This window comes from Rhinoderma darwinii, chromosome 2 (assembly GCF_050947455.1).
Source record: "Rhinoderma darwinii isolate aRhiDar2 chromosome 2, aRhiDar2.hap1, whole genome shotgun sequence".
Taxonomy (NCBI): domain Eukaryota; kingdom Metazoa; phylum Chordata; class Amphibia; order Anura; family Rhinodermatidae; genus Rhinoderma; species Rhinoderma darwinii.
Window position 1 is genome coordinate 235170322 of NC_134688.1, and position 26816 is coordinate 235197137.

The window sequence follows — 26816 nt, forward strand, 5'->3', positions numbered from 1 at the left end:
GGGAAAAAGTCATATCACAGACCAATTCCCATGAGGAAATACCAAAAAAGTTAGATTAAGGAGACACAATAAAAAAGCTGGCCAGGAAAAATATTCTATAAAGCACAAGAGAACATTAATATTACAAATAATAACAATTCATGCAAATGTGACCAGTAAATGTAATCACCCAAAAATACATGGAAACAATGAATGTCCCTGATTGTCTCTAATGAAGTCCCAGCTGGGATGAAACGCGTTAGACAGACTGTTGCACGGTGGTGAGAGACGTCATCACACCGTTTACCTCTGATGTGGCTGCTTGCAGTGCCATATCACAAACCATGCTACCTCTGCATGCTGACTTTTTCTATCTTTGAACCTGAGGAAAGAAGCCTTGATACTATATAAAACAAATAAATGAGACTCATAACAAGAAGGGTATGAACTTGTGATCCCTATCTGAGAGAACGGCCTTGCCTGCATGTGGTAACTACAACCTTACCCAGCTGTCTCCTGAGCTCTGGAGCTGATCCACTTTGTTACAAAGTTGAAGTGAGGAGGGAGACTTACTCCCAAACAACTGTGAGCCCTGCTATGGGTCAGGAAACCCTATGGAAGATACTCGTCTCCACGTAGTCACAGCAAGTCATTGTGAGTGATAAACAGATGAACTCTGGACTGACAATCTCGTAACCAGATGAGTATATTATACGCTAATCTTCAACTCCTGCTTGCTGGCTATAACCTGGCTCCTCTACTTCATTAACCCTCCGCATGCCAGACAGGCTTAGTGTGCTTACGTCCTCCTTGTTCTAAAAGGGTGATATTTACTCTTCAATTGCATATATGTTGTCATTTGGATATGTTTATATAAATTATGTGACCTTGTTTCCATGTATTTTTGGGTGATTACATTTACTGGTCACATTTGCATGAATTGTTATTTGTAATATCAATGTTCTCTTGTGCATTATAGAAAATTTTTTTTTCCTGGCCAGCTTTTTTATTGTGTCTCCTTAATCTAACTTTTTGGGTATTTCCTCATGGGAATTGGTCTGTGATATGACTTTTTCCCCTTTTTTAACTAATTAATAAAATTATTTATTTTTACTATATACCCATGTGAGTGCTGATATATCCTAGAGGTTTTTTTTGTTCTTTTCTGCTTTAATTACTAGGATAGCACCGTGTGGCATTCGGTCCACAAAATTTCTTGGGTTATTGGATATCAAATCTTTTCTTTTTTTCATTTTTTAAAGTTATTGTAATGTTAATGTTTTATTTTACCCCACGAGTTTTACTTTTCTTCTACCTGAAAACCCGATTTCTTAAGCCTGTGCTCTGAAACTAATGTGAGCAGTGCAAGGTTTCTTTTTTTAACCAACAAGCTGAACCTGCAGCAATGAATCATAAGGTAAACAAATACAAAATGAAATTGTAAATGACAGAAGACTTTATAGAAAAGGTTTTCTACAAGTTATATTATTTTGAGTGAAGTTTTACTGTCTTTTCTTCTCAATAAATAGGTGGGTGTGTAGCTTCAACAGTGAAGATTCTCCACAGTTCAAAATATCCTTGTCAATGTTCATGTTTGACAAAAAGCTAGGACGTCATCAAGTCTGTGTCGATGAAAATCTATTCAGCATTACATAGTTGTGTTCTCTGAAAATATTCGGTTTCTTGATGCTTTGAAACACTATAAAAATATAAACAACGATCAGTTTTTTAGAATTGTAAACAATCACGTTATGGTTTAGTCCTATGTCGTCACTTCATATGCTGCAGAATGGTGATCCATGTGGTCTTGTATTACGGAATTATTCTCCTCTAGAAGCAATGGCACAATTTTTTTTTAGTTAGATTCATAAAGAGTTTGACAGGAAAAACTCTGTATGCCCCAACATGCAATCAGAGGAATACAGAAGTATGGTAAAGCCCCATAAAAAAAAGTCTATGGATGATGTATTATGCCTCCATACAGTGGCGTAGCTATAGGGGTCGCAGCGGTCCGGGCCCCTAAGCCTGGGAGGCCCACAGGGCCCCATCGCCACACAGCGCTAATTTTTTATGTGCCGTGACACTGGCACTTCCTGGTTAAGGGCAGGGCTCCTATATACATCACGGTAACATGGTACACTCAGTGTACCATGTGACGTCACGTGAGGGGCGTTCCAGCCACTGTGGAAGAACATGGAGGACTCCAGGTGAGCTGCAGATGGGGCCCGTAATGTATGTGTGTTGTATTGTACTGACTGTGTTTGCGGTGGAGAGAGGGGCTTTAAATTACAGGCCTCCAGGTATGGGGGCATTATACTGTATGGGAGGCTGATATGGTGGGACAGCTATAGGGGCATTATACTGTGTTGGGGGAGCTAAGGGGGTTGCTATGGGGGACATTATACTGTGTTGGCCAGCTATGAGGAACATTATACTGTATGGGGTCTGCTATGGGGGCATTATACTGTGGGGGCAGCTAAGGAGGGAATTACACAGTGTTGGGCAGCTATGAGGGGCATTATACTGTATGGGGCTGCTATGGGGGAACAATACAGTATGAGGTCTGCTATGCGGGCATTATACTGTGTGGGGGCAGCTATGGGAGAATCATACTGTATGGGGGCAGCTACGGGGAGCATTATATGGTGTATATTGTATGGCTATGGGGGCTGTTTGGCAAGGCGGCTGGACATAGTGGTGGGCAGTGTTCTTGTGATGTTGGAGAGGGGTAGACGGGGGGGGGGGGGGGGGGGGGGCCCAAGCGGAATTTCTGCTTCAGGTCCCATGAGCAGTTAGCTACGCCCCTGCCTCCATACAATTCAGGGGTTATACAGAGCTGTAATTATTTTTTGTGCATGAGCTGTTATCCAGCAGATTTTACTTTCAAGCTAGTTTGCCCAACTTTTTCACAACGATTGGTACACAAGAAACAAAGTAATCTTTAAATTGGTGGCAGCCACCTGCGTTGTGAGCCAACATAAACAAACGTGCTATTCAAGAGAAGAATCCAAGGTTTGTGCGATACACTAATCAAAAAGAATTTGTAAGCAAATTATATTGTATTATTCTCTACATATATTGCCATTTGAACTTTAACCATTGGCTGAGACTTTGTACTTTCACCTTGTGAAACATGTAAGCTAAAGATAAACCTGCTTAAAAACACATTATTGGGACTTCAAAGCTCTATTTAAGTTACTGTTGATTTTACAAAAAACAAAACAAAACACAGACAGGTCACTAGCTGCAATTCAGTAATAAAAAATAAAATAAAAATTGAAAATGCATTACCTTGTTCATTTCAGGTTAATGCCCTTCAATGCTAGAGTCTCAAACTGTTGGACAGCACGAAGTTCTTCCTCTGAAAAAGGTGGAACCTGCACATATATAATATGATGGCACATTATAGTAACACCAAGGATGTTGGATGTAGCCCGTTCATTCATCCAGTTGCTGAGAGTGGTTATGTTTAAATACAGAGAGAAATTAATGGTATTGCTAGGCCGGGTTCACAGGTTGCATAAATGTTATGCTGTTGAACTGGGCTACAAATCTACAGGTTTTAAATTATATACATGGTGAAAATCCATGGCATTTCCCTAACAGATAGGGCATAATGCGGACTGGAAAATCTGCAGCATGTCTAGAATCCACTAAAGAATTTTTTTATACCGTAAGTGAATGAGAATCATTAAAACCTCATTTAAAAAACAAGGGGGCACTCCCTCCGTCTGGAGAACAAAAGGTTCAACCTGCAGAGGCGACAAGCCTTCTTTACCGTGAGAACTGTGAATCTATGGAATAGTCACCGCAGGAGCTGGTCGCAGCAGGGACAGTAGATGGCTTTAAAAAAGGGTTAGATAATTTCCTAGATTAAAAAATATTAGCTCCTATGTGTAGAAATTTTTTACTTCCCCTTTCCCATCCCTTGGTTGAACTTGATGGACATGTGTCTTTTTTTCAACCGTACAAACTATGTAACTATGTAACTTACATTAATATCACTGAATAACAAAATCCTCAAATATACCATTAACTTACATTGTGCTTTACTTTGTAGCGGAGTTTCAGTGTGGATTCTGCAACCGAAATAGCACAACAAATGTGCAATGTGTGAACCTAGCCCTATATTACACTAAAGACTTCGCCTAACAGGGTGGCACTCTAGCTAATACATGCCCAGATACGGACTGATCAAGAGTCAAAGGGGCTGCTAATACTTAGCCTCAACAAATGTTATAGGGTGCCAATTGAGGAGGTAGAACGAACAAAATGGACAAACCTCACCGGCCTTCTCTCAGGATTAGTGGTCTAAACATAGAAAGACACTCCGTATTACCTGAAAATCTGTTTGCTGTTGTAAATGCTGCACCATCTTCAATGTGTTTGCTATCGTTGCCTGGATACACTCCACAGACTTTTGCTGGTCTGCAGCAATCTTGTCCAACTGGGAAGATAAACCCTTAAAGCGTGACTTCACACTGGCCAACTGCTCCAGCAATTTGGTAGGGTTTTCCTAAAATGAAAGTTTCATTACTATTAAGAGAACCTCCTCAAAGCTTAACATGTTTCTGATTAAATCCTTAATTCCTTTAAAAATGTCCTGGGTTCCTCTAAGATGCTGCAACTTTTCATCTGACATTCAGGAGATCTACGCACCTTATACTAAGGCAATAGGTTTGGTTACCAAATTATTGATGTTGACGACCACTATTATTTTCACGAAGATGGTCTTAATAGCAATAATAATTTCCTTCTAATATCACTGTTTAAAGTCCTAACCCGAATTGTATCTAGAGTATTGCTGTTTTAATGGTCTCTTTGGATTCCTTCACACACTTTTGTATGTCGGTTTTTTTTTCTGGCTTGTGAAACACGGCAAGAATTTGCTGGCTTTTTTTTTGTTCACTTTTTTTCTTTCCTATAGAGAAGCCTATGGAAAATGATACACCTAGAGCATGCTGCGTTTTGAAAAAAAATGCAGGGGACCTAAAAAAAAAACGCATCAAAAGTGAGGAAACCAGCAAGAGAATAATAGGGATATTAGAAGGAATTTCTCATTGCTGTAAAGAACACCTCCACTTCATAGTCGTGAAAGTAATAGTGGTGGTCAACATTAATAAATGGGTAAAGAAACCTGTACTATTTGATTGTGTTTCATATTTGCATTTGACTTAAAGCGGACATCTGGCCACAGCATAACAAAAAAAAGCTATTTTTGAAACTACCCTTAAAAATGTGGTTTTCCATTTTAATAAATAATGCTTAATATATGTACAAATTAAAAGTCATGGCCGTCAGTGAACGAGAACTCTATTGTTTATAGTCAGAGGCAGCTAACCATATATTATCTAATCCTGCGCTCAGCAATTGTATACAGTCTAGTCAACGTTCTGTAAACTATATACTAGTCCTTCTCAATGAATTATAAATCAAAATGTTAATTTATTTCAGTAATTCAATTAAAAAAATCAAACGCATATATTCTATAGATTCCTTACACACAGAGTGATCTATTTCCAGCATTTTTTCTTTTAATGTTGAGGATTATGGTAACAGTTAATGAAAAACCCAAATTTAGTCTCTCAGAAATTTAGAAAATTTCCAATCTCAAAAATGATTTTTAATACCGAAATGTTGACCTACTGAAAAGTCTGTACAGAATATGCCCTCAATACTTGATCAGGGCTCCTTTTGCATGAATTACTGCATCAATGCGGCGTGGCATGGCGGCGATCAGCCTGTGGCACTGCTGAGGTGTTATGGAAGCCCAGGTTGCTTTGATAACGGCCTTCAGCTCGCCTGCATTGTTGGGTCTGGTGTCTCTCATCTTCCTCTTGACAATACTCAAGGTTTAGATGAAGCAAGTTTGCTGACCAATCAAGCACAGTGATACCTGGTATAACCACAGTATTGGTACATTTGGCAGTTTGGGCAGGTGCCAAGTCCTGCTGGAAAATTAAATCAGCATCTCCATAAAGCTTGTCAGCAGAGGGAAGCATGAAGTGCTAAGACGGCTGCATTGACTCTGGACTTGATATAACACAGTGGACCAACGCCAGCAGATGACGTGGCTCCCCAAACCATCACTGACTGTGGAAACTTCACACTGGACCACAAGCAACTTGGATTGAGTGTCTCTCCACTCTTCCTCCAGACTCTGGGACCGAGATTTCCAAATGAAATGCAAAATGTACTTTCATCTGAATCCAGGATCTTGGAGCACTGAGCAACCGTGTGGGTTCACTGTGTTATATCAAGTCCAGAGTCTACCAGGGAATTTTAGAGCACTTCCCTCTGCTGACAAGCTTTATGGAGATGCTGATTTCATTTTCCCTCAGGACTTGGCACCTGCCCACACTGCCAAAAGTACCAATACCTGGTTTAATAACCACAGTATCACTGCGCCTGATTGGCCAGCAAACTCTAGTTTCCTACAATATATCAGTCTGCAGGCCAGGCTGTTTAGTTCACAGATCATTGCCTAGACTAGATAGAATTGTATGTATCCACTTCTCAGTTGAGAGCAGGACTAGAACTTTTCATTTATACAGTGATTATCTCCTTCCCGACTGCTTCACGTAAATATACGTCAGCTAGCAATGTGCCAGTCGAGCTGCCGAATATTTTACGGTCCCACTTCTCACGACAACCTAACAGCCGTTGGTCTGGGTGCAGTCATGATTGTTTCAGGTCCCTGTAGTGGTCCCTAGGCCAGAGCCTATTTATATATCTGTCAGATCTGGACACCTTTATGCTGCTGGAACGCTGCGATTGACAGGTTCTAGCAGCATAAGGCTGGGTTCCCACATAGCGTAAATGCTACAGAATTCTACGGAATTCTGAGTGGAAATTACACAGCATGTGTGAACTGGACCTAAAGCAGTTACTGTGAAAGTAGCTCAAGCTTTTCCAAAGTGAACAAAACTATAGTAAGCATTACAAATTTTAAAGCAAATCAATGTGAACTACCAAATCGGACGATGCAAATACCTGCGCCGATTCTTCTGGGAGGCTCTTCCTTATTTCAAACTCCAATTTTTGTTCAATGTAATCCAAGTCAGACTCCGCTTTTTGAAACTGAAATTCAGATTTTCAGAAAACATCACAACTTGTTATCACAAGAAACAAACGTCATGAACACCCGCAGTGCCCACTTGCTTTTCAACCAAACATCGGAATTCTCCACATTTGCTTTCTGTATGAAGTTGTCCTCTCTGCTCCCAAATGCTTTGACAATACTATTGCACTGCTAGCTGTATAGTACAGTAGTGCAATAAAGTCAGAGCAATTATTAGCAGAAAATCTTCACAGTCCAAGTAGTAGGAGCAGTTGGAAGACCGACGACCATCTACAGACTGTGAAAGAAGAATATATGTCCATCCAGAACGTGGATTGGGTCACCGGCCAATGCCCTTTTAACATTGCACTGCTTTTTGTGCCAGGCCACTAGTAGTACAACATAAAAAGGGCCCTGGACAGGAACCTTAAAGAGGGTAGATGCTAGAATAAAAAAAAGTGATATTTATACATTAATATCAGAAATGCATATTTCAAGGCGTTTGTGAACTAATATCAACTAAAGGAAGATGAATCCTAGAAAGAAAAAAAACAGATTCAACTTAAACTGGATTCCAGAAGCACCAAGGTTATGAAGCTTGTTTGGTAACTACATAAATGCAGCAATTTAGACATGTTTAACCCTTTCTTGCTCAAAGGGTATTTTGGGCCTTGATACTCAGAGCAAAATTTCACCTTTTGGAATGCAGTATTCCAAGGTCATTTTCACATGGCATATGTTCAGGCTGAAAAATAGGAAAAAACGCCTCGATTCCAGGTGTTTTTGAAGCGTATTTTGAGGTGTTTTTTTGAAGTGTCAATGGGTAACAGGAAAAAAAAATCAGCTTAGGCTAAGTTCACACTACCATTAAGCTTCGTTTAGCTCTCTTCCGTCATAGGATAGGAAGAGATGAACGAGAGTCCAAGCAGAAAGTATCGCTTCTGTTAGAATTACCATGGTTTTCAATGGTAATTATTTTATTTCAATGCATTCAGTTTGCCTCCGTTCTCTAGGTTTCATTTTTTTTTTACGGATGCAAAAGTGCAGTCTGCAGCACTTTGGCTTCCATGAAAAAAAACAAACCTAGCGAACAGAGGCAAACTGAATGCATTGAAACAAAATAATTACCATTGAAAACCATGGTAATTCTAACAGAAGCGATACTTTCTGCTTGGACTCTCGTTCATCTCTTCCTATCCTATGACGGAAGAGCGCTAAACGGAGCTTAACGGTAGTGTGAAAGGAGCCTCATCAGGCTAAAGGCACATGTTGCGGCATTTGGTGCAGAACATCTGCATCAAAACCGCAGGTAGTTCCGCTCCCAGTAGTGCGTTTTTAGATTCAGTTTTTACATTTGGATGCGGAAATAGATGTGTTTTTATGCTTCGGATTTTGGTGCATTTTCTTTTAAAATTAGTCAAGATACAATTCGCAAGCGGAAACGCAAGATAAATTGACAAGCTGCAGATTTTATAATGTGCACCAGGTCAATTTACGTAGAGAAAAAAAAACGCAACATGTAGATGAGATTTCTTGAAATCTCATTTACTTTGCTGGTACGTAATGCTGCGGATTTGCCGCATGAAAATACGTACGGCAAATCTGCACGTAATATGCATAGTGTACATTTGGCCTAAAAAGCTTCAAGAAGTGACGTGTGATTTTTTTTTTTTACAAAGCGTATTTTTCCCAGGCGTTTTTAATTCAGCAACATAAAAATGCACTGTGTATTTCCAATTTAAATCAATAGGATGGTTTTTGCAGGCATATTTCGAGTGCATTTCTGAGCGCATTATGTAATATTAGCAGTGTTAACATGACCCAAAAGGTGTATATGATCTCTTTATGTCTACTCCAAAAATATTTTTCTATTTTTTCCTTTTTGCAGGACACATATGGCTTTCTTGTTATTTAAAATATTCAGAGAAAAATGGTCAGAAACAGGGAAAACATGTTCTGTTTTAAAGGTATTTTGCTTAACTGGTTCCCGACCGCTGGCTGTGTTTTTGCGGTCAGGGTCCTTAAAACCCGAGCCATAGACTTTTTACGGCTCGGGTTTTAACTTGCTGCCCGCGCGATCGGGCAGCTGACTGTCGGGTCTCCGGCTGTCAGTGACTGCCGGGGACCCTGAGGAGAGGATAGAAGCAGTTTTTGCTGCTTTTGTCTTCTCTGATCTCTTTTACACAGCACTCAATGAACGCTGTGTATAGGAATAGAGACAGCGGCCGCGCCACTGTCTCTATTCCTCCCGGTGATCATGTGACAGGTCACATGATCGCCGGTTGCCGTTAGTGACAGACTGCTGCTGGGTCTTACTAGACCCAGCACAGCCCTATTAGTGACAATCGTCACTATGAGAGGGCTGATTTCCCCTGTAACTCCAGTTACAGTGGAAAAACATGGTGTAAAAGAAAGAAAAAAAATATATAGTTCCCCAAAGGTCTTTTTTGACCTTTTGAGGGGCAGACCATAGTAATAAAAAAATAAAAGTAAAGTAAAGTGCAAAAATGTTTTAATAATAAATACACATAAAATACCCACACCAAAAAAACGTTCCCCCCGCCAATCATTGTCGTAACGCTAGCGCTGACCCAATTACCCTAATATAGACATGTAATATATTAAAATTTACGGTAGACAATGACGATCACAAATAAAAGGTCTATTTTAGGGTAAAACTATGTTATTACCAAAAAAATAGCTGAAACGTAAAACAGCTTATTTATTTACTATTATTTTCAAACTTTAAGAATAAAAATTCTAAAATAGCAAAAAGGTGTGTATAAAAACGATAAAAAAAAAAGAAACCTGCGTTGTCTACGGAAAAAACATCGCAAAAATCACGTTAGCCCAACAAATAAAAAAAAGTTAGCCATTTAACTAACACGTGCTAAAAAGGGCTAAACGGTGTCTGGTCCTGAAGGCTCAAAATAGCCCAGACCTGAACTGGTTAATGAATACCACCCAAAAATTAAAATCATGTAATTCTCCCATATATAACAAAGAACCTCGCTATAATGCCGAGAACAAAGACTATTATATTTTATGCAGCCTCTGTCAGTACAGATATTTTTAGTGAAGGCACAAAATAGGGTTGTCACGATACCAGAATTTGGACTTCGATACTGATACTTCGTGTAGTATTGCGATACTCGATACCAAAACAATACTTTGCCAACAATAATAATAAAAAAATAGTTCTTGTGAGGCTCGTGGTGTAATGAATTTTGAACCTCCGTGTGCCTCACATTAATAGTAATTAACCCCATCATGTTTCTCAGTCATAATGAACAACATTGGGTTCATGTCTGAGGTAAATGATGGGGTTAATTACTATTAAAGTGAGACACATGAAGCTTCAAAATTCATAATACCACGTGCCTCACATTAACCCCTTCACGCTCCTTGACGTACTATTACGTCATGGCAGCTCTATCGTTCGCGCTCCATGCCGTAATAGTACGTCTTGCAGTTAGAACAGCGGTGCGCGCGCCCGGCGCGTTCATGCGCTGTGATAGCTGCTGTTTCTGACAGCAGGCTATCACGGCATAATGGGACGGGACCATTTACTATGGTCCCGCCTCGCCGATCGCCGCTATTGGCTAGTCAGTGAGTAACTAGCCAATAGCAGCGATCGGTCTCATTCAGCACAGCAGTGCTCGAGCCCGGCGTTCCTGAGCTGTGATAGCTGCTGTTTCTGACAGCATGCTATCACAGCATAATGGGCCGGGACCATTTACTATGGTCCCGCCTCGCCGATCGCCGCTATTGGCTAGTCAGTGAGTAACTAGCCAATAGCAGCGATCATTCTCGTCACTTCCTCTCTCTGACCTCACATCCTGCTGCAACCGCCCTGAACGCCCTGTTGGAGTTAGCGAGGCGTTGAGATCGGTTGTGAGCAGAGAGTCAGAGAGAAAAGAAGTGAAAAAAAGTGAAAAAAAGTTTCTAAAACAACGTTTTTTTTGCTTCCCACCACCCCATCCACTACCCACTCCTGTTCCCTTCCTCTTTGAGTTCTACCCACGTTTTTTGGTCAGTGATCTCCTATCACTGACCACTTTTCAGTCTTCAGGACCACATTTCTTGGTCCCTGGGGATTTTTTTTTCATTTTTTTCTATATAAAACATAAAACAAAAAAAAAAATATAAAAAGAAAAAAAAGAAACAAAAAAAAATAGTTAGTTTAGCCAATTTTGAAAATTTAACTGGTTAGTTTAGTATTAGCCCCTTCCCGCTCCTTGACGTACTATTACGTCATGGCAGCTCTATCGTTCGCGCTCCATGCCGTAATAGTACGTCTTGCAGTTAGAACAGCGGTGCGCGCGCCCGGCGCGTTCATGCGCTGTGATAGCTGCTGTTTCTGACAGCAGGCTATCACGGCATAATGGGACGGGACCATTTACTATGGTCCCGCCTCGCCGATCGCCGCTATTGGCTAGTCAGTGAGTAACTAGCCAATAGCAGCGATCGGTCTCATTCAGCACAGCAGTGCTCGAGCCCGGCGTTCCTGAGCTGTGATAGCTGCTGTTTCTGACAGCATGCTATCACAGCATAATGGGCCGGGACCATTTACTATGGTCCCGCCTCGCCGATCGCCGCTATTGGCTAGTCAGTGAGTAACTAGCCAATAGCAGCGATCATTCTCGTCACTTCCTCTCTCTGACCTCACATCCTGCTGCAACCGCCCTGAACGCCCTGTTGGAGTTAGCGAGGCGTTGAGATCGGTTGTGAGCAGAGAGTCAGAGAGAAAAGAAGTGAAAAAAAGTGAAAAAAAGTTTCTAAAACAACGTTTTTTTTGCTTCCCACCACCCCATCCACTACCCACTCCTGTTCCCTTCCTCTTTGAGTTCTACCCACGTTTTTTGGTCAGTGATCTCCTATCACTGACCACTTTTCAGTCTTCAGGACCACATTTCTTGGTCCCTGGGGATTTTTTTTTCATTTTTTTCTATATAAAACATAAAACAAAAAAAAAAATATAAAAAGAAAAAAAAGAAACAAAAAAAAATAGTTAGTTTAGCCAATTTTGAAAATTTAACTGGTTAGTTTAGTATTAGCCCCTTCCCGCTCCTTGACGTACTATTACGTCATGGCAGCTCTATCGTTCGCGCTCCATGCCGTAATAGTACGTCTTGCAGTTAGAACAGCGGTGCGCGCGCCCGGCGCGTTCATGCGCTGTGATAGCTGCTGTTTCTGACAGCAGGCTATCACGGCATAATGGGACGGGACCATTTACTATGGTCCCGCCTCGCCGATCGCCGCTATTGGCTAGTCAGTGAGTAACTAGCCAATAGCAGCGATCGGTCTCATTCAGCACAGCAGTGCTCGAGCCCGGCGTTCCTGAGCTGTGATAGCTGCTGTTTCTGACAGCATGCTATCACAGCATAATGGGCCGGGACCATTTACTATGGTCCCGCCTCGCCGATCGCCGCTATTGGCTAGTCAGTGAGTAACTAGCCAATAGCAGCGATCATTCTCGTCACTTCCTCTCTCTGACCTCACATCCTGCTGCAACCGCCCTGAACGCCCTGTTGGAGTTAGCGAGGCGTTGAGATCGGTTGTGAGCAGAGAGTCAGAGAGAAAAGAAGTGAAAAAAAGTGAAAAAAAGTTTCTAAAACAACGTTTTTTTTGCTTCCCACCACCCCATCCACTACCCACTCCTGTTCCCTTCCTCTTTGAGTTCTACCCACGTTTTTTGGTCAGTGATCTCCTATCACTGACCACTTTTCAGTCTTCAGGACCACATTTCTTGGTCCCTGGGGATTTTTTTTTCATTTTTTTCTATATAAAACATAAAACAAAAAAAAAAATATAAAAAGAAAAAAAAGAAACAAAAAAAAATAGTTAGTTTAGCCAATTTTGAAAATTTAACTGGTTAGTTTAGTATTAGGGTTAGTTAGTGTCAGGGAACCGTCAAAAAGCGTAGTTAGGTATAGTGTCAGGGAATTTAGCGTCAGGAATCGGTCACCGTAGATAGGCTTAGCGTTAGGGATCCATCACCGTAGTTAGGTTTAGCGTCAGGGAAGCTCGGAATAATTAGATAGGTTTAGTGTCAGGCACCCGTCACCGTAGTTAGGTTTAGTGTCAGGGAAGCTTGAAATAATCTAGATAGGTTTAGTGTCAGGGAATCGTCGCCGTAGTTAGGTTTAGCGTTAGGGAAGTCCACATAAAATTTAGTTAGGTTTAGTGTTAGGAACCCTCGCCCTAGTTAGCTTTAGTGTCAGGGAAGTCCACTTGCTCTCTAAAAACAAAACACACATTTGTGCTAGTTGTGCTATCCTATTGCTCCCAGTTAGGGATTTATTTTTTTGCAGTATATAAATTTTGTCTTCGCACAACAAGCATGTCCCAACGGACATTTACTGCTGAAGAGGCGTATGCATTTCTGGCCTCCGACACAGACTCGTCGGATGGCGATACACTATTTTATTTGTCTACCTCCTCATCCAGCGATGAAGAGGAGGGACCCCCTAGGAGACGCCCCAGGACCACCACCATAGTAGAAATCCCTGAGAGAAGTGACCCCACAACAAGTGATACCCCTGAGCGAAGTGACCCCATTTGGACGCCCACACCAGACCATTATGAACCCCAAATCCCTGAGTACACGGGCAGCCCAGGCATCAAATTTAACACGGCAGGGTTCAGTGAGATGGACTTTTTCAAGTTCTTCTTCACTGATAACTTTATAGAGCTAATGGTCACCCAGACTAATTTATATGCCCAACAGTATATCACCAAGAACCCCAACTCATTTTATGCCCAATCCCAGAGGTGGACTCCTGTAAACGCAGCAGAGTTGGGCAAGTTCTGGGGACTGCTCTTGAACATGGGGCTTCTAAAAAAGCCATCCATTAGGACCTACTGGAGCACGGACATCCTATACCACACCCCGATGTACCGTATGGCCATGTCCAGGATGCGTTATGAGGCAATACTTCGCTTCCTACATTATGCCGATAATGAGCAGTGCCCACCCCGAGATGACCCCAGTTTTGACCGTTTATATAAACTGAGACCCCTATTAGACCATTTCAGTGCCCGGTTTGCCCAAGCATACACCCCCGAGAAGTGTATTTCCATTGATGAGTCCCTGGTACATTTTAAAGGGAGGCTTCAATTCCGCCAATACCTGCCAAGTAAGAGGGCAAGGTATGGCGTGAAGTTGTATAAGCTGTGCGAGAGTGCATCAGGGTATACATATAAATTCAGGATATATGAAGGGAAGGACAGCAGTATTCAGCCCCCAGAATGCCCCCCCTTACTGGGAATTAACGCAAAAATTGTGTGGGATTTGGTGCACCCACTGCTGGACCAGGGTTACCACCTCTACCTGGATAATTTTTATACCAGCGTCCCGCTCTTCAAGTGCCTCGCTTCCAGAAGGACTGCGGCATGCGGCACTGCTAGAAAAAATCTTAGAGGCCTCCCTAAAACACTGCTTGGGCAAACACTCAGAAGGGGTGAGAGCAGGGCACATTCTAGTAGCAACATATTGTGTGTCAAGTACAAGGACAAGAGAGATGTCCTTGTATTGACAACAATACATGGCCACACCAGTACCCATGTACCTGTACGAGGTACCAGTACAGAGACCCCCAAACCAGATTGCATCCTGGACTACAATAGGTACATGGGAGGGGTGGACTTGTCAGATCAAGTCCTGAAGCCCTACAGCGCTACGCGGAAATCGAGGGTGTGGTATAAGAAGCTGGCCGTGCACATCATACAGATGGCATTGTACAATGCGTACGTGCTACGTCGATGTGCAGGCCAGAGGGGAACTTTCCTGGAATTTCAAGAGGTGGTTATAAAGAACCTAATTTTTGGCGACCAGGAAGGAGGGGCACCCAGTACTTCTGGAAGCGAGGCCACACGCATCGTACCAGGGCAACACTTTCCAGGAGAAGTTCCCCAAACTGGCAAGAAGGGAAAAAGTCAAAAGAGGTGCAAAGTGTGCTATAAGAGGGGGATAAGGAAGGACACAACATACCAATGCGACACGTGTCCCGAAAAACCAGGGCTCTGTATGAAAGATTGTTTTAAAATGTACCATACATCCCTTGATTTTTAATTTACCCTGATGCACTCCGCACAGCTTATCCCCCTCATCTTTCCCTTTTGAGCCCTGCCATGTGCCCAAGCAGCAAATAACAGCCACATGTAGGGTATTGCCGTACCCGGGAGAACCCACATTACAATTTATGGGGTGTATGTCTCCGGTGGCACATGCTGGGCACAATATATCGGACACTGAAATGGCATATATGTATAGGAAATTGCAAATCTCACTTTGCACCATCTACTGCGCATTACCTTTTACACAATAACTGTTGGGTCAAAATGCTCACTACACTCTAGATGAATGTCTTAAGGGGTGTAGTTTTTAAAATGGGTTCACTTCTCGGGGGTTTCAACTGTACTGGTACCTCAGGGGTTCTGCCTACATGACTTAGCACCAGAAAAGCTCCAGTAGGCTAAATGGTGGTCCTTCCCTTCTGAGCCCTGTCGTGTGCCCAGGCAGCTAATAACAGCCACATGTAGGGTATTGCCGTACCCGGGAGAACCCACATTACAATTTATGGGGTGTATGTCTCCAGTGGCACATGCTGGGCACAATATATCAGACACTGAAATGGCATATATGCATAGGAAATTGCAAATCTCACTTTGCACCATCTGCTGCGCATTACCTTTTACACAATAACTGTGGGGTCAAAATGCTCACTACACCACTAGATGAATGTCTTAAGGGGTGTAGTTTTTAAAATGGGGTCACTTCTCGGGGGTTTCAACTGTACTGGTACCTCAGGGGTTCTGCCTACATGACTTAGCACCAGAAAAGCTCCAGTAGGCTAAATGGTGGTCCTTCCCTTCTGAGCCCTGTCGTGTGCCCAGGCAGCTAATAACAGCCACATGTAGGGTATTGCCGTACCCGGGAGAACCCACATTACAATTTATGGGGTGTATGTCTCCAGTGGCACATGCTGGGCACAATATATCAGACACTGAAATGGCATATATGCATAGGAAATTGCAAATCTCACTTTGCACCATCTGCTGCGCATTACCTTTTACACAATAACTGTGGGGTCAAAATGCTCACTACACCACTAGATGAATGTCTTAAGGGGTGTAGTTTTTAAAATGGGGTCACTTCTCGGGGGTTTCAACTGTACTGGTACCTCAGGGGTTCTGCCTACATGACTTAGCACCAGAAAAGCTCCAGTAGGCTAAATGGTGGTCCTTCCCTTCTGAGCCCTGTCGTGTGCCCAGGCAGCTAATAACAGCCACATGTAGGGTATTGCCGTACCCGGGAGAACCCACATTACAATTTATGGGGTGTATGTCTCCAGTGGCACATGCTGGGCACAATATATCAGACACTGAAATGGCATATATGCATAGGAAATTGCAAATCTCACTTTGCACCATCTGCTGCGCATTACCTTTTACACAATAACTGTGGGGTCAAAATGCTCACTACACCACTAGATGAATGTCTTAAGGGGTGTAGTTTTTAAAATGGGGTCACTTCTCGGGGGTTTCAACTGTACTGGTACCTCAGGGGTTCTGCCTACATGACTTAGCACCAGAAAAGCTCCAGTAGGCTAAATGGTGGTCCTTCCCTTCTGAGCCCTGTCGTGTGCCCAGGCAGCTAATAACAGCCACATGTAGGGTATTGCCGTACCCGGGAGAACCCACATTACAATTTATGGGGTGTATGTCTCCAGTGGCACATGCTGGGCACAATATATCAGACACTGAAATGGCATATATGCATAGGAAATTGCAAATCTCACTTTGCACCATCTGCTGCGCATTACCTTTTACACAATAACTGTGGGGTCAAAATGCTCACTACACCACTAGATGAATGTCTTAAGGGGTGTAGTTTTTAAAATGGGGTCACTTCTCGGGGGTTTCAACTGTACTGGTACCTCAGGGGTTCTGCCTACATGACTTAGCACCAGAAAAGCTCCAGTAGGCTAAATGGTGGTCCTTCCCTTCTGAGCCCTGTCGTGTGCCCAGGCAGCTAATAACAGCCACATGTAGGGTATTGCCGTACCCGGGAGAACCCACATTACAATTTATGGGGTGTATGTCTCCAGTGGCACATGCTGGGCACAATATATCAGACACTGAAATGGCATATATGCATAGGAAATTGCAAATCTCACTTTGCACCATCTGCTGCGCATTACCTTTTACACAATAACTGTGGGGTCAAAATGCTCACTACACCACTAGATGAATGTCTTAAGGGGTGTAGTTTTTAAAATGGGGTCACTTCTCGGGGGTTTTAACTGTACTGGTACCTCAGGGGCTTCTGCCTACATGACTTAGCACAAGAAAAGCTCCAGTAGGCCAAATGGTGGTCCTTTCCTTCTGAGTCCTGCCATGGGCCCAAACATCAGTTTATCACCACAAATGGGGTATTGCCGCACTCAGGACAAATTGGGCAACAAAATGGGGTGTTTTATTCCTTGTGAAAATAAGAAATTTTGAACAAAAATTACATCTTAATGGAAAAAATATCATTTTTTTAATTCACAGCCCAATTCAAATAGGTGCTGTGAAAAAACGGTGTGGTCAAAATGATAACAACAACCATAAATGAATTCCTTGAGGGGTCTAGTTTCCAAAATGGGGTCACTTCTGGTGGGTTTCCATTGCTTTCATACCTCTGGGGCTCTGCAAATGCGACATGGAACCCGAAAACCAATCCAGCAAAATCTGGACTCCAACAAACACATAGCGCTCCTTTCCTTCTGAGTCCTCCCATGGGCCCAAACGGCAGTTTATCACCACAAATGGGGTATTGCCGCACTAAGGACAAATTGGGCAACAAAATGGGGTGTTTTATTCCTTGTGAAAATAAGAAATTTTGAACAAAAATTACATCTTAATGGAAAAAATATCATTTTTTTAATTTCACAGCCCAATTCAAATAGGTGCTGTGAAAAAACGGTGTGGTCAAAATGATAACAACAACCATAAATGAATTCCTTGAGGGGTCTAATTTCCAAAATGGGGTCACTTCTGGTGGGTTTCCATTGCTTTCATACCTCAACACCTCTTCAAACCTGGCATGCTGCCTAAAATATATTCTAATAAAAAAGAGGCCTCAAAATGCACTAGGTGCTCCTTTGTTTCTGAGGCTTGTGTTTTATTCCACGAGCGCACTAGAGCCACATGTGGGACATTTCTAAAAACTGCAGAATCTGGACAATACATATTTAGTAGTATTTCTCTGGTAAAATCTTCTGTGTTACAGAAAAAAATGGAATAATATTGAAATTCAGCAAGAAAAATGAAATTTGCAAATTTCACCTCCACATTGCTTTAATTCCTGTGAAATGCCTGAAGGGTTAAAAAACTTTCTAAATGCTGTTTTGAATACTTTGAGGGGTCTAGTTTTTAAAATGGGGTGTTTTATGGGGGTTTCTAATACATAGGCCCCTCAAAGCCACTTCAGAACTCAAGAGGTACCTTAAAAAAAAGGCTTTTGAAATTTTCTTAAAAATATGAGAAATTGCTGTTTATGTTCTAAGCCTTGTAACGTCCAAGAAAAATAAAAGAATGTTAAAAAAACGATGCCAATCTAAAGTAGACATATGGGAAATGTGAACTAGTAACTATTTTGGGTGGTATAACCGTCTGTTTTACAAGCAGATGCATTTAAATTCTGAAAAATGCAATTTTTTCAAAATTTTCTCTAAATTTTGCAATTTTTCACCAATAAACACTGAATATATCGACCAAATTTTACCACGAACATGAAGCCCAAAGTGTCACGAGAAAACAATCTCAGAATCGCTTGGATAGGTTTAAGCATTCCGACGTTATTACCACATAAAGTGAAATATGTCAGATTTGAAAAATGGGCTCTGAGCCTTAAGGCCCAAACTAGGCTGCGTCCTTAAGGGGTTAATAAGTGAAAGAAAGCAGTTTTTATTTTAGAACAGCGTAAACCAGATTGACGCTATAAATACGTTACCGAATATGTATATATTTTATGTATTGAGACTGTTTATTGTATAAAAAAAAAAAAGTGTTTTTCTTAAATGTAACATTACATATTTTTTAACTTTAATGTACTGGCATATATCTAAGGTATATGCCAGTACATTAGCCTGTGTACTGATAGTATACAGGCAGTTGTTAGGACATACCCAAGTATGCCCAAACAGGAAATATGGTAAGACAGAACTGGGGTTCTTCAATGGACCCTGGGCTGTCTGCCCATATATGGTATGTCCCTCGATCGCCTCACAGGGATTCCCTGTGACGCGATCCAAAGGACATCCCCCTTCTCATTTACCCCTTGAACGCTGCGGTCAGCTTTGATTGAAGCATTCAGGGGAATAATGACAGAGATTAGAGGTTTCTCTGATCTCCGCCGTTAGAGCAGGGCTGCAGCTGTGTAATACAGCCATTCCCCCGCTCCTGACAATAAGTGGGCGCGATCATCAAGAGGTGATGTGGCCGGCGCTGCACTAATGAGCGGCAGCACTGAAGACAGAACATGGGGGTATTTTGTAGTGCGCCCACCATGTTCTGTCTTCCGTGCTGGCAATCACCTCATGCTGACCGCGCGCACACTTCTCAGGAGCAGGGCAATGGCTGTATTACACAGCCACAGCCCCGATCTGACTACATTCATGTATTACTATGCTAAGATGTGCGGCCGTACAGCTTAGTATCGAAATACATGAAATAATGGTATTGAACCGTTTGAGGGTGCACAGTATTGAAACAGCATGGAAGTTTTGATGCATCGTGCATCCCTAGCATAAAAGCAAAAAAGGGCTGGGGAAGAACAGACTAAGGCCTCCTGCACATGGCTGTAGCTGTGTGCACAGTCCGTGATTACGGAACGGACGGGCAGTGAAGCATCATCCGCGGACTGTCTGCAATCACAGACCGTGCACACACAAGATGTGCATTCACAATGACATGTCCTATTTTTTTTGCGGTCCGGGCACCGGGCAATGCACCGACCATGAAAACCACGGTCGTGTGCATTGGCCCTTAGAATTGCATATGTTCTATACTATCCACAATTGCGGATAGTATACGGCCGCAAAACTACGGTTGGATGAATGATGCCTAAAATTGGTGGCCGGGGGTAATTATTGTATGTTTGGGCTAACGTAAATTCTGTGGGACAGGAATTTATTGTATTTGATACCCACACAAAATGCATTTGGGTTACACAGGACGTCTAATATTGTCGCTTGTGGAATCGGAGAGGCTTGTGTTTTTTTGGGGAGGGGAGCTTTTTAATGTTTTTTTTTTAAAAATTCTCATTTTACATTTTTTAACATTACTGTAAATAAATATATATATATATATATATATATATATATATATATATATATATATTATGGGCACAGGAAACACATTATCTATGTGTTCCCTGCTGTTACAGCCTATTAGATGACACTTGCCAGCAATCTGTATACAGAGATATGCAGAGAAGACACAGATCGAGACGATGCTTCTGAGCCCCTTCTTCACATCCCCGTAACATCATGGGGTTCCCTAGAAACTGCCTAAATGCAGGTGCAGTGCTTCTGCATCAGGAACACATTGCTCCATAGGGGCACTGTGCTCAGGGTTTTTAATGACATGGAACAAATTTCAGTTCGCTTTTACAGTACAGGAACGGGCTTGTCTGTATAACAGCACGCAGTGCTATCAAAGCTAGAATGTATAATAATGGGCATTTGGCAAATAAATAACGGGCTAATGGCACAATCTACGTGGCATGGGTGGGAAAAGGGTTAAAAGGAAAACTCCAGGCAAAATGTATACACCATATTGTACCTAGTGAGGGCCTGATGGGCAATGCACGAGACAGAGAGAATACTTTGTCAAGCACCGCCCCCTCAGGACCTGTACTAGTTATAACAGATGGGTCTAATAGTGGGATAGCGTAAACTTAGGCCAGGCAGGCACAAAATGTGCAAAGTTTATCACAGTGCACGCTGCATGATAATTTTGGGCAATCTTACATGACCTGTTAGACACTTTTCCTTATACCACATGATTTGGTTTAATTTTGTTCCAGCTTTTTGGAGCACATTGGCGCATTTTAAGCCATGTCCCCTTTTCGTAACACTTAAAAAAAAGGGTCTAGTGAGATGCAAACATCAAAATCTCTCCAAACCGCACCACTCTGCGTTGCGTAGTGGTTTCTTGTCAAAAATGACGAACACCTTGGCGGAACTCGACGGATCGGTCAATGCCGTCCGTCGGGAAACTGATCTGGCTATGAGTCATCATTTCCATTATGAATAGAAACCACAATGCAAGTGTGAACAGAGCCTTACAGAAAAACCGGCATTGTTGCTCATAGCAACAGTACAGATCTTATTTTGTCAAAAACTATTAAATAGGGATAGATAAGTGATGATTGGTTGCGATGTGCAACAAGGGCAGTTTTTTTTTTTACGACAGGCATCGTTTATTAAAACCATTAGTTTTGCCTGGAGTATTTCTATAAATCCACCAATATTCCAATAAAGGGAGCTTGGGCAGACTGTTTATACACTTGTGGGGATTCTAAGACCTGCAGTAGAGTTCTTCTTTGTAAGCTTTGGTGGGAATTTATCAACCTTTATATGTCAGTTTTCCGGTGTTGCCCTCGCCATTTATGAGGAAGGCCCATGATTTACCAGAAAAGGTGCAGGGTGACCACGGCCCGACAGATTATAATTTACACCAGAAAACTAGCATAAATTATAGCGGAAATCCAAGCCAGCTCCTAGCTGGCATAGATTTAACTCTGTGGGGCATAGCAAGCTCGTAAGACAGGCAGGCGCACGCAATTTTGTTGAGTAGAAAGCTACTATGGGAAACCGTGATTAGAGCAAGCGCAATTGTTTACCACAATTGTGGATTTTACATGCAGTTCTCAATTCTGTGGTTTTCCCTATTAAAGAAAATTGTGGGAAAATTTTTTTTAATTTAGAATGTGCAGAAAAAAAAAATAGGGAATGGCACTGTACATCGTCCTGATAGTTATGTCCTTTTAGACTACATGGTTCATAGGCTATGTTCACACCTGCGCTGTGCTCTTCTGCTCCATCAGAGGAGCAGAACAAGGGAACAATGGACAGCGCTGGTTGCCGACGGAACCCATTGACTTTAATGGGTTCCGTCGGCTCTCCGTCTGGCTGTTCGTGATTTGCGCTATTGTATCCAGTAAACTCAGGTAACGCCTGCCAGTTCTGCGACGGTGGCCTCTAACGCAGATGTGAACATAGCCCAAGCATGTTATATACCAGATAGTCTAAGTGATGAAAAAAGCCCACAAGTTCACTCGTGAAAAAACTATTCAGAGAAGGGGGTACAAGGATACGTTCACACTCCTGATAATTCTATTCCATTAGGTTTTCAATTGTTCCAAATTACTCGACTAATGTGAACCAAATTGGGTTTGAAGGATCTTTCTATAGGATTCTGAAAATAAATAAATAAATGAACTGTATCACCTACTAGCAATACCTCATCATCATAAGTGGCCTCGACAAACAGCAGAAAATGGAGTATCAGCACTTGGCTATGCTCTGTAGCATGAGCAGGACAAAAATATGCAATATCAGAAGTAACAGTGAGTGAAATGGATCAGAAGAACAGCACATTGGCAGAAGGGTGCAAATGGGCACCTGTTGCAGGATTTTGACAAACGTGCGAATTGGGTAAAAAAAAAGTTAAAAATTTTTCCAAAATATGGTCAACATTCAAATCAATAGGGCATAACAACATCAGTGGTCATTGGCTAATCCATGCATTTCATGGGTACCAAATAAGACATGAATTTAGAGTTGCACAATGCATCGAAACGTCAATACGTTTTCGATACCGTGTACCATCAAGCGGTTCAATACCGTTATTTCATGTATTTCGGTACTTAGCTGTGCGGCCGTACAACTTAGTATTGTAACACATGAATGTTTGAGAGAGGGCAGGGGCTGTGTAATACAGCCATTGCCCTGCTCCTGAGTCCTGACAAGTGCGTGCGGTCAGCTTGATGTGATGCGACCGGCGGCAAAGAAGACACAAGATGGCGGGCGCACTGCAAAACATCCCCATGTTCTGTCTTCAGTTCCTGCATCACATTAGAATGACCGTGCACGCACGCACACTTATCGTCAGGAGCGGGGCAATGGCTGTATCACACAGCCGCAGCCCCGCACTAACAGCGGAGATCAGAGAAACCTCTCATCTACGCCGCTATTCCCCTGAATGCTGCAATCAAAGCTGACCGCAGCGTTCAAGGGTTAAATGAGAAGGGGGATGCCCTTTGGATCGCGTCACAGGGAATCCCTGTGACGCGATTGAGGGACATACCATATATTGGCAGACAGCCCAGGGTCCATTGAACGACCCCAGGGCTGTCTGACCATTTTCTGTTGTTAGGGCATACTTGGGTATGTCCTAACAACTGCCTGTATACTATCAGTACACAGGCTAATATACTGACATGTAGATATATGCCAGTACATTAAAGTTAAAAAATAGAAAAGTAGAAAAAAAAAAAATAAAGTAATGTTAAATACAAAAAAAAATTAAATTACACACATTATTCAAATAAAAGTCTCAATACATAAAATATACACATTCGGTATTGTCGCGACTGTAATAACATATTTAGGGTAAGTTGTAAATGGCTGAAATATGAGCCGAAAAATCAGAAGATGTTCAGACGGAGCGTTTTTTTTACGTGTTAAAAAACAGCCGCGAAAAAGAAGTGCAGGACACTTCATGGGACGTTTTTGGAGCAGTTTTCCATAGACTATTGAAAAAAAAGCTGTAAAAAACCCAGTGAAAATCGCGAGTGGCACAAAAAAGGTCTGAAAATCAGGAGCTGTTTTCTCTTGAAAACAGCTCCGTATTTTGAGACGTTTTTGGCTTTGCGTGTGAACATGCCCTAATAGCGTCATTTGTGATATTTACGCCGTTATAAAATAAAAACTGCTTTCTGTCACTTATTAATGTGAGGCGCGTGGTGTGATGAATTTTGAACCTCCATGTGCCTCACATTAATAGTAATTAACCCCACCATGTACCTCACACATTAACCCAATGTTGTCCATTATGACTCAGGAACATGGTGGGGTTAATTGCTATTAATGTGAGGCACACGGAGGTTCAAAATTCATCACACCTCGCACCTCACATCAGAAAACGGAAGAACTTTTTTTTTATTATTATTGTTGGCAAAGTATCGTTTTGGTATCGAGTATCGCAATACTACACAAAGTATCGGTATCGAAGCCCAAATTCTGGTATCGTGCCATCCCTACATGAATTACTGCGGAGTAGTCTATGAGGGAATCACATACATAAACAATAGAAGCAGTTGAGTAAAAGAGACGTTGGTTATGCAATACCATCACTGGAGTGCCGATGTCTGGAAAGCTATCGTATGGTCACTTTAATCAGTTAGGAGTTATTTTAGCACAAGAAGATCTCAGGGACCACACTGTATAGTCCATGCACATCAATACAGTTTTTAAAAAAGGCAGGAAAGGTCTTTGTTAGTCCCTCTGCTGGGATCGGCTCCCGTTTCTGACCCTAGTTCCAACATCGCCTTACTCCACTTCACGACATAAAGGCAGATTCCCCAACTTCTAATGAATGGACTCTTCAGTGCGATTCTGTGGTCCCCGCTGACTGAACACCATGAGCAGATCCGGTCACGAGACTATTGTCGGTCTTAGACACAATGAATGTTGTACAATACCACCAATAAGTCATGTAACCAATAATAGTAATGTTTCTAGTAGCAAAATGCTTGGATTTGTGACAAAAAGGACTTCTTTATATGAGTGTATTGATAAGATGTCCTAATAGCTATTACAGAACTCCCTATTGAGGGGACACCAGCAAGCAAGGTCGTCACTGATTGGCTGACAGGTATCTGTCTCCCCGACTGTTTTACAAAAATGGTGGACCCTCTCAGCAAGGGTTACCTCCTTACATATAGCATATTCCTCCTGGACGCCCCTCAGTAGGGAGTTCAATGGGTGCCATTACATGCTCAAACTTAGTGCTTTAGTAATATAAAGACGTCTGCCTGGTGACAAACCTCTTGACGAAGGCCTCAGTTTAACAATGATACAGGGCCAATTTCAGTCAGGAACCACGCATATAGTGAGAGAATATATATATATATCTCTATCTATCTGGGGGAGCTCAGGTGATAGAACTAAATTGCTAGGCTGGCAATATATGGATGTAAGTATTTTTTTTTTTTTATGTGGACTGCATTGTGAACTAACAAGGTACCAGGTCACCTTTATTGGACCCGGCACCCATACATAGAGAACCGTGTTGTGCACCTGGTTCGCGATTTATTTGCACTTCATAACACAAAATACAATGTTGAAATATTATGGTCACTTTTTTTTTTTTTTTTTTTTACTGTGTAACGCATAGGGAGAGGTATATCGAAGCATTTTTACTGGTTTTCTGATGTATTTTTTATTTTATACTGACATTCATCAGAAACCCCATATTTATAAAGCGCCCTCACTATTCGTAACAAATTCCACAGGAAACGGGACATGGTGTTCGAGTCACATTCGAGGTGATCGGTTTGATAAAGTTTTCTGCCAGTTCTGTTCACTGCCCCATATTTCTCAACAAGTGTGACCTCCCGAAAAACAGGCTGCTACAGGTCAGGAGAAATGAAATCTTTTATATCAGATGGCCAGCCAAGAAAGGTGGGAGGGGCTACCCAGGGGCGGGGCAATGCATAGATAATGAGGGAGGGGAGTAACTAAATAATTGTGAGAGGATTCAAGTATGATATAATCGTGGACATAATGGCAGGTAATGATGATCTGACTAATGAGACGACAAGGAGCAGTGATTGGTGCGGAGAGTGACAAGTGAAGGAGCTCTAGATTACAGAATATAGGATTAGGTTATACACGGATATAATCTCAGGATGGAGACACTGCTGGAGGTGTAGAGATGGCAGGGGCGAGGTGGAGAACACCGGCCATGTATGTTCAGCACAGCGGCTGCAGGACTAGAATGAAGAGGCGTCTCCTACTCCCGCCATTTCTCAGCCCCTCACCTCCTCAGAACATGTATTGGCCACCCGGGCCCGCTACTCGGCTGCCTCTGTAATAAACAGTAGACAGAGCCGCCCTCCCCCCAACGGCTAGGCTGCCTGTACATCGCGTCTGTAGTGCCGGAGCCGGCGGCAGCACTCATGTCAGCAGCGTTGTAGCTCGAGGCCGCCACTACCAGGTGATCTGTGCTCGGTGTTCCCACATCCCCATCTTTCATCCGCCGGCTCTTGAGATTGAAAAATAAAATAGACCCGTCTTCCCCTGCATATACCGCTCTCCGTGCAGGCCAAGCCCGCGCGCACACACACCCCCGCCGCCGTCTTACCAGAGCCTCCAGCTTATTGACTGCTGTCTCCATGTTGAATAGTTTACATTCCTCAGGCGGACCCGGGAATACGAGCGGGGGAGGGTACGAAGGAGGAGCCCTGCTTGTGCAACACTCACTGGGTGCAAATATCGCGCGGTGCTCATTGGGCAGCTGTCACTTCACGCAGAGTCTTCATTGGGTAACTAGAGACGATGGCGATTAGTTTATTGGTCAGAGCTTAATGTAAACCGCTTCATGAGTTTCATATGGTGATTGGTTGAGAAAAAAGTTCTGGCATGCTATTGGCTACACTAATCTCAACTTGATCTCTCATTGGTTATTCAGCAGTTCTGCGAATTTAACCCATTCAGCA

The 26816-nt window shown here is 42.4% G+C and overlaps 2 protein-coding genes across 3 annotated transcripts in view; one reads left to right on the forward strand and one right to left on the reverse strand.

Annotated features, from left to right (window-relative positions):
- On the reverse strand, positions 1-26749 carry SKA2 (spindle and kinetochore associated complex subunit 2). Its single transcript, XM_075852954.1, has 5 exons — positions 26462-26749; positions 6973-7059; positions 4319-4495; positions 3271-3356; positions 1-1678 (listed from the first exon to the last, which is right to left on the reverse strand). The coding sequence occupies exons 1-4, from the start codon at positions 26492-26494 to the stop codon at positions 3276-3278; spliced, it is 378 nt and encodes a 125-aa protein (XP_075709069.1). The 5' UTR covers positions 26495-26749; the 3' UTR covers positions 1-1678; positions 3271-3275.
- Positions 25828-26816, forward strand: part of PRR11 (proline rich 11) — a 29559-nt gene continuing 28570 nt past the window's right edge. The window contains exon 1 of one of the 2 annotated variants that reach the window (XM_075852952.1): positions 25828-25888. The gene's annotated coding sequence lies outside the window, so the exon portion shown is untranslated. Of the gene's footprint in view, positions 25889-26238; positions 26315-26816 lie in introns of those variants that run through there. The other variant, XM_075852953.1, reaches the window with a different exon arrangement.

What these genes read in the sequence shown, in the direction of transcription:
- SKA2 (XM_075852954.1), bottom strand. Translation starts at nt 26,494, where the DNA reads ATGGAGACAGCAGTCAATAAGCTGGAGGCTCTG. An exon ending in TCCCAGAAGAATCGGCGCAG is followed by an intron (nt 4,496 to 6,972) that starts GTATTTGCATCG and finishes CTTTCATTTTAG; the next exon opens with GAAAACCCTACCAAATTGCT. An exon ending in AACAGCAAACAGATTTTCAG is followed by an intron (nt 3,357 to 4,318) that starts GTAATACGGAGT and finishes ATATATGTGCAG; the next exon opens with GTTCCACCTTTTTCAGAGGA.